At 50.3% G+C, this 8,677-nt stretch overlaps 1 protein-coding gene across 1 annotated transcript in view; it reads left to right on the forward strand.

Annotated features, from left to right (window-relative positions):
* Positions 1 to 8,677, forward strand: part of Lrrk1 (leucine rich repeat kinase 1) — a 138,270-nt gene that overhangs the window by 112,543 nt on the left and 17,050 nt on the right. Inside the window, 3 exon segments of the mRNA XM_052161140.1 lie at positions 554 to 803; positions 3,384 to 3,550; positions 8,158 to 8,355. Coding sequence (XP_052017100.1) covers positions 554 to 803; positions 3,384 to 3,550; positions 8,158 to 8,355 — 615 coding nt within the window.

An 8,677-nucleotide genomic window follows, 5' to 3' on the forward strand; every position in this document is an offset into this window, starting at 1 on the left:
GACTATAGCTCAGCTTCAGCCCCAGCCACTGAGGCAAAGTCCCCACCACTCTGCTTGCTTTCCTCTACCAGCCTTCCAAGGACTGTAAGCATCTTTTACTTAGGGTCAAGACCATGGGGTGACCCCTCTGTGGGAAGTCCTTTGGGATCAACAATTTCCCTGTCTAAAACGTCACGGGAAGGCAAGGACAGTTGGTACATGCTATAACCCCAGCATTTGGGAACCTGACACCAGAGAATCTTGAGTTTGAGACCAGCCTCAGCTATATAGACAAACCCTGCCCAAAATCAAAACCAAAGTCATAAGGCACCCCAGAATAGTACTGGATTTCTGTCTCCCTTGGGCCCAGGTTGGAGCAAGGAACCTCTTGATATAAAAGCCAGCCAGGCTCAGAGTTCTAGGGTGCTGCTCAGAATACCCACAGCCAGTTCACAGGGGTGCCCCCTCTCCCACAGCCAGTTCACAGGGGTGCCCCCTCTCCCACAGCCAGTTCACAGGGGTGCCCCCTCTCTCACAGCCAGTTCACAGGGGTGCCTCCTCTGTTCCTATTTAGCCCTGACAGCCACAGAGAGTGACGGGACCCCACTAATGGAGCAGTACGTGCCCTGCCCCGTCTGTGAAGCCTCCTGGGCCCAGCATGCAGAGCCAAGTGAGAGGTCAGAGGGCGTGCAATACTTCGATATGGAAGACTGTGTGCTCACAGCCATCGAACGGGACTTCATCTCCTGCCCGAGACACCCAGATCTCCCAGTGCCACTACAGGAGCTTGTACCAGAGCTGTTCATGACTGACTTCCCAGCCAGGTATGCTCCACGGTCCCTCCCAGGTCAGGGAGGCAGGCTGTGTGCCTGCTTAGTACCGTAACCATGGAGTGATAGTAACTGTTCCAATCATAGATTTCCCCATCCTAAGCTTCCTGAAAGAAATTGGACTGATTGAGTCCACACCAGGCCCTGCAGCACTTGATTCACAGAGCCACAGGGACACCTTCTCCTTCTGCCTCACTGTGGGTTGGGCCTTCCTTTCTGCTGGACTGGGCCTCCTTAGAGTCCCACTCTGTTGCCCACTGGAGGACAGAGGACACTGGAGGATATAGCTGTTCACGGGCCTCTGTGGACAGGGAACGTTCCCACGCCTGTAGCCTCGACTTTCTTTTGGAGTGAAGGCTGACCCCTGGCTGCAGGCACCCTCTGACTCAGTTCTTTTGGCTCATGCCACCTCTACCCTCCGGAGATGGTAACTGGAGATGGAAATAATGCAAAACCCAGAGACCTTGACCGGTCCTGTCCAAAAGGAAATGGCCACAAAATGTAAGTCCTCCATAAAACAGACCATCTTCTTTAGTGTACGGGAACCCACTCCTATGATACGGACCCCTTGGGGACAGTTCCTCGACATTTTTTGGACTTCAGCAGTTCCCGTTCATTTTTAGAGTTGTGGGGGAATGGTCCCTGCCGGTGTCATGCTGTTCTGGTTTCTTCAGCTTTTTTTCCTTTAAGGAGATCTGTCTCTCATTTTTCTTCACTGTCCCAGATGGCCTCAGGGCACAGCGTGGCCCTCCACATTCCACTTCCAGGGATTTGTGGAACTTTAAATGGGACTGGGCAGTGCCTCAGTGACAATGTGAAGTCCCGTGCTCAATACCCAACCATTAAAGAGGATAATTAATGAATTAATTAACAAAGGACAAGTCTCACTCAACTTCCTTCAGTGTCTCCTGTAGCCGTGTGATAGACAGACTGATAGACAGACGTAGCAAAAGCCACTCTACTACAAAGTGGCTTTTCTTCACTCCTGAGTTCTTCATGGGCACGCAATGGCGTATGAGCATGAATCACATGTTTTGGAAGGCGCTAGGTTAGGCGTCCTCAAAGTTTTACACATTTCATTAATCTGCCAAACCTTGTGGGATTTCTGTCTCAGCACAAAGACACCAACTGGTGGGCTGCAGGATTCCCTCTGAAGCCACACTGGACGGCCCTTACTGCTTTGGATCTAGTCTTCAGCACAGTAGGGTTGTGAGATGAAGTTGCCTGTTAGAAAGTAGAAAACCCCAACAGCCTGAGTGGGAGTCTGTCCAGAGAGGGGGCTCAGGCAGCTGCTGGGGCCCAACCAGCCCTGACAGGGGACCTTGGCAGGCAGAGAGATCTGCCCTGTGGCTCCTGCAGAACTCTGTGGGGTTTTTGTTGTTGTTGTTGTTATTGTTGTTGTTGTTTGAAGCTTGCATAAGCCCTAGAACAACCCATAGCATACAACCCCCACTGGTTCCCACAGTCCATCTTAGATAGCACCCCCAAACCTGTACTTCCCAAGCAAGGGTTTTACCAGGGTACTTGAAAAGCATCCCCTGAGCATACTCAACCACGTGCCTGAGCCCGCAGCGGATGCAGGTGACATGACTGAGCTGTGCTAAATCTCAAAATCACAGAAATCAATGCATCTACAGGGCCAGGAGGGCTCACTGGAGGCTGGCACAAGTCCTGACGGGGCCCTGAGGAAACCTCCATGGAGCGGGCTGCCTTTCTCCTGCCCACGAAGCCCCGTCTCCCTTTGCTTCTAGTTTTGTCTTCCATATCACTGTTTTTAAAGAAAGAGGAGAATCTCAGGAAGGAAGGGGACAAGAGATCCGTGCAGACCCAGAACCAAGGAGGAGGGAGTGAAGAGGGATGCTCCCAAGCCCCAAGCCCTGCATGCTGGTCTCCAAGCACTAATGTCAAGGCCTGCACCTCTGTACCCTGAAGCCGCCTTCTGCCTCATCCTCCCTCTGAGCCTCATGGAAAGACCTAGCTCAGCCCCATGTTTCTCAGCTGCTTACTCCAGAGGCCACCAGGCCCAAGGGTCTTCCCAGAAGGCTGACGGGGTTGAGAAGAAGTGGCGATGTTTCCAGAAGCCCAACAGAAATCTGTCTTCACAAAGCTCTAGATCAGCAAAGATACTAAAACTCCCTTATGAAACCCTAGTCTCCAGTCATGAGGATACTAGCTCTGTGGGACAGAGGATGATCTTACCTAAAATTAAAGCTACCGACGAATAGTACCATGTATCCAAGGATGACAGCTGTCAATGCGCAAAAGCTCCAGAGTAAAACAGAGAGAGGGATCCTTGTGCTGCACCCACTATCATCAGAGCCCAGGCCGGGCTTCTTCCGCATCTCCAGTGTGTGCCTGTGTCACATCCACCATACAGCGGAGGAGACCGAGACTGTGTAGGCCGTACAGGTTGACCCCCTGGCATGTGATAGATCCGGAGTTAGCGTAGATCAGGCCAACCTCACGGGTGGCTTTGAACTGTTATTCCCCCAGAGGGAAAACTAGTCACCAAGTCTAGGGCACGCCCTGCCTGGGCTTGGAGGCTGACCCCTTCACTGTGTGTGTGTGCTGTAGGCTCTTCCTGGAGAACAGCAAGCTGGAGCACACAGAGGGTGAGAACAGCATCCTGGGCCAAGGTGGCAGTGGGACAGTCATCTACCAGGCCCGGTACCAGGGCCAGCCCGTGGCTGTGAAGAGGTTCCATATCAAAAAGTTCAAGAATCCTGCTTCCGCCCCAGCAGGTAAGGGAGTTAGAGCCAGCACTCTTGTTTCTTCAGATGCAGGGAGGGAGGGCAGAGGTCACGTGTGCACGCACACGGGGCAGGAGGTGAGGAGGATTTGGGGGCTGGTATAGCTGGCCCGGCTCTGCTTTGCGCCTGCCCTGGCAGGTTGGGGAGTACACGATGGAGATTCAAGCCAAGTGAGGCCTCAGCATTGCTGCCTGTCAAGATGGAAGTGTGTGTTAGCAGAGACCACTCCTGCTATATCTGGTTTGTGCCTGCCAAAGGCCTGGCACACATGGATGGGCAGGCTGACGTGGTAGAAGCCACCTGGGACCTCATGGCTTTCTACCCGACCACTTTGTTCCCAGAAACAAGGACCCTGAGACTTCTCTCTCTCTCTTTTTTTTTTTTTGTTTTAATTTTCTTTTTCTTTTAATTTTTTTTTCTTTTAATTTTTTTTATTCAATTTATTTTTTATTTACATTTCAAATGATTTCCCCTTTTCTGGCCCCCTACTCCCCGAAAGTCCCATAAGCCCCCGTCCCTCCCCCTGTTCTCCCACCCACGCCTTCCCACTTCCCTGTTCTGGTTTTGCCCTATGCTGCTTCACTGAGTCCAGAACAAGGGACCACTCCTTCGTTCTTCTTGTACCTCATTTGATGTGTGGATTATGTTTTGGGTATTCCAGTTTTCCAGGCTAATATCCACTTATCAGTGAGTGCATACCATGACTGATCTTTTGAGACTGGGTTACCTCACTTAGTATGATGTTCTCCAGCTCCATTCATTTGCTTAAGAATGTCATGAATTCATTGTTTCTAATGGCTGAATAGTACTCCATTGTGTATATATACCACATTTTTTGCATCCATTCTTCTGTTGAGGGATTCCTGGGTTCTTTCCAACTTCTGGCTATTATAAATAGGGCTGCTATGAACATAGTGGAACATGTATCCTTATTACGAGACTTCTTATATATGAGTAAATGCATAAGCCAATATTTTTGACTCTGTTCCCTGACTAGCTCATAGCTCAATTATTGAGTTTATTCTAGTCTATGTTCTTCCAGAGGTGAGTTACCTCTCCTTCAGTGTTCTGGGGTGAACCTCCCACATCTGACTATTTCCCAGAATGCCTTTCTCTCTCTGTGTCTCCCTGTCTGTCTCTGTCTCTCTCTATATCTCTCTCTCTTTTTCTTTCTCTTTCTTCCAGAACTCTCACCTCCTGTTTCCTGCCTTATCTCATTGGCCATAGGTTTTTTTATTGACAGGTGATGCGTCCACTCAGTACAAGAGATTCTCTCTAGAGTCTGGTATCAGGCCGACTCCTCATCTGCAGGGCCCCATGTCCAGTATAAGCAGAAAGCTGAATAATGAAAGACAAGAGAATGAGGCAAATTTTGTAAATAGATATTTTGGATGGCCTCCCCACCCCCAACACCACACACCTCCCCCCAAGAAAGCCAAGAGGCAGCACACTCAGACAGGCATATCAAATGCAGTCCAAGACCACTTTCCAGTGAGAGGTGTCTTGAGGGCTCCCGTTAATCCATTTCTGTTGCTACCACAGAATACCCCATGCTGGGGAACTGCTTACAAAGCAAGTTCTTTGGCTCAAGGTTGTGGCATGTGAGAGAGCCCAGAGCTTAGTGCTGGAGGATCGCCATATTATATCATCCCAGAAGGCAAACAGCGAGAGAGTGGGGAGGCAGAGGCCAAGGAGGGGGCTGTATTTCCATTTCTAACAAGCCCACCCCAATAACTGACTCAGTCTTGAAAAGGCTACACTAGGTTTTCCACACGTGAGCATTGAGGGTGAACCTTGAGGGGTGTGGGGGGAGACACGTTCTAACCACAGCACCGCTTTGTGCTCAGCCCAGGCTCCGCCCTCCACACAGCAGAACTGCCCCTCGTCCAGGACAGGTCACACTGTGGTCACAAAGCCACTGTATGTTCTTTGGTAGAAAAATTAGAATCATAGAAACTGGAAAGAAAGGAACCAATTTGCAATTCATAGAGGAGAATATTGGTTTCTGCACTGATGTAGCAGACTTACTTGACAAACCTCAAGCGGATAAAAGTCCCCTGGGGAAATCCTAGACTTAACGCAGACTGTGAGAACTCAATGGTGCTTCGTACCCCACAGTGCCCATTAGAAAATACCCTCCACAGTGGTAATAAAGAGCACCTGGAATTGGGGTGAACAAGGGTACCCTGAGTCCTAACTGGGTAATTTGACTCATGGAGCATCCAATGCCTGTGTGCTGAGCCCAAGCCAGGAGCTGACAAGGGAAGAGCCAACCCAACAGACTCATGAACACAGGGGTCACAGCAGGGTTCTTCCAGGGCTCCACAGGCCTGCCTGGGAAGTGGGCTCAGGGAGCCTGCACATGGCAGAGGTGACCCTGCTGGCCTGAGAGAAGACAGCGAACTCACTGAGTGGGGCTTGGAATCTTTTTTTTTAAGATTGATTGATTGATTGATTGATTATATGTAAGTATACTGTAGCTATTTTCAGACACACCAGAAGAGGGCATCAGATCTCATTACGGTTGGTTGTGAGCCACCACGTGGTTTCTGGGATTTGAACTCAGGACCTTCGGAAGAGCAATCAGTGCCCTTAACCACTGATCCATCTCTCCATCCTGGAGATTGAAATATTATCAACCCTGTAATAAAAAATAAAATTTTAATGGGCTAAAGAGCCAGTGTGAGAACGGACCCTTTCCCTTAGCAGCCGAATGAATGGCCAGTCCACTCAAGGCCTTGCACAGCCACTCGGGCATCAAAGCCCAACTTTAAAATCTGTGAGGAAGGAATAGAAACAGGAAATAAAATAGTCAGGACTCTGTTCTACCCTGCCTAGTGGCTTCATAGATAGATGACCTTGTATGGACGGCCACAGCCAGAGGCGCTGTCCTGAGACTCCAGAGTCTCCTGCAGGCCATCCTACCTGAGATGCATGAGTGTCAAGGATGCTGGAAGAAGTGACAGCATGGCTGGAAATCACTCATCCCTGCTGTAGACCTTTCTCCTCTAATGTGAATGTCACAGGCTGGCAGCAGTGGACAGATGTCTCACTGTGGGCTGATGATTATGATGGTGGTTTCTGCCTTCACTAGTTCTGGCTACTTGATAAGGAATAAGGTAGCCTGCAGTGACCCTGAGGGTGGAGGGGAAGGGAACGAATTATCTTCAAAATAGTGCCTGGGCCAGCCTTTGAGAGTTAGTTATTTATTTCACTTTTATGAGTTCACTGTAGCTTTCTTCAGACACACCTGAAGAGGGCATCAGATCCCATTACAGATGTTTGTGAGCCACCATGTGGTTGCTAGGAATTGAACCCAGGACCTCTAGAAGAGCATTCAGTGCTCTGAACTGCTGAGCCATCTCTCCAGCCCTGGGCCAGCCTTGAACACGATAAGGGGATATGAAGGAAATAAGGTCACTGGGGCCTCCGAGTGAGTGACAGCTGTGGCTGTAAGGGCATTCTCTAAGCCATGAGGTTGGAGCCCTGGGGCCGTCCTCCCTTGAGGAAGCCTGAGGGAACTTACGGAGGGCCCAGCAACTGTCACAAATGACAAGGCCGCATTCGTTCTTGTTGTCATTTGCAGCTAGAAGACACAGCGCAGCTGCAGTAGCCTGAGCACCTCCCTTTGGGGTCCCTGAACACAGCCCAGAAAAGGATCTCAGGGCCAATCACAGTGAAGCAAAGTTAACAAAGCTGTCTCTTTATAGAAACAGACAGTGCACACCATGGATGTAAGAGGAGGCCATCAGAGGGGAAAAGAGACATCTTTAAAGAAAGGATAATAGCATCCACCTAAGACGTGGGTGTGGCCACTCAGGAGAGTCGGCGCTTAAGTGCCTTAGAGTGTGTATGTGCATGTATGTGTGTACACATGTGTGCAGGTGTGTGTGTGTAGGGGTATGTGTGTGTGTCTGTAATTTTGTACCTGAAATCAATAACCAGGCTCAAAAAAATCAAGCAAAGTCTAATAAGTACAAAACTATGATCTAGCTCACCTGTTGCTCCCATCTTAAAGACTTTCCCTCTTGACGAGGTTTTACTAGGTAGTTGTTGAGGGCTGGTGTGGAGCGAGGATACTGAGGAGGGAAGCTCTAAGGTCTCCCTCGGTCTGTCTCGGGCAAGCATAGCTCTTTTCTGGACCTGAGCACTCCTTTTACAAGAGCAGCTTAGGGAAGGGGCTGACATCCCTGAGGGCACTCTGGGTAGGTCTGTCAGTTGTGGTGATGTTTTCTAGGTTCCTAGTTGGACGGAGGTGATCAGATGCCAGGTAAAGTGTTTCTTTCCTTCTACCACGCCTTAATTTTCCCTGACTTTCTATCCTGTCTTAGTCTCAACCCAGCCTTCAAGGCCAAATCCTGGCCGTCAGTATTACAGTCCTTCATACAGTGTGTACTTTCAAATATAAAGCCATCTTGCCTGACCCAAATCCCTGTAATGCAAAGCTAAGTGTGGCCGGGCCTCGTGTCATGTGACCCTTAGAGGGCGACCTACCCGGCCTAGACCTGGGCCTGCCTTGCCTGAGGTCCAGCGGGGAGGCCCGTGCCCTGCACCTGCCATTCCTCTGAGATAGTTGATGGCCTTGCTCTGTCCTGCAGACACCATGCTGAGGCACCTGAGAGCCATGGACGCCATGAAGAACTTCTCGGATTTCCGTCAGGAGGCCAGCATGCTGCACGCCCTGCAGCACCCCTGCATCGTGTCCCTCATCGGCATCAGTATCCACCCACTCTGCTTCGCCCTGGAGCTTGCCCCGCTGGGCAGCCTCAACACCGTGCTGTCCGAGAACGCCAAAGGTACCACACTCTGAGAACACACTACGGGCACCACGCCCTGCAGCCTACTCCCACTCCCGGGAGGCCAGCAGAGCCCTAGCACAGGAGACAGGGCCTTCCTCTTATCCCACATGGTTATCTTTTCCTCTTCTTTTTATTTTTTTAAAGATTTATTTATTCTATGTATGTGAGTATGTTGTGGCTCTCCTCAGACACACCAGAGGAGGGCATCAGATCCTATTACAGGTGGTTGTGAGCCACCATGTGGTTGCTGGGAATTGAACTCGGGACCTCTGGAAGAGCAGTCAGTGCTCTTAACCGCTGAGCCATCTCTCCATCCCTT

The sequence above is a fragment of the Apodemus sylvaticus genome, chromosome 1 (genome assembly GCF_947179515.1).
Source record: "Apodemus sylvaticus chromosome 1, mApoSyl1.1, whole genome shotgun sequence".
NCBI lineage: Eukaryota > Metazoa > Chordata > Mammalia > Rodentia > Muridae > Apodemus > Apodemus sylvaticus.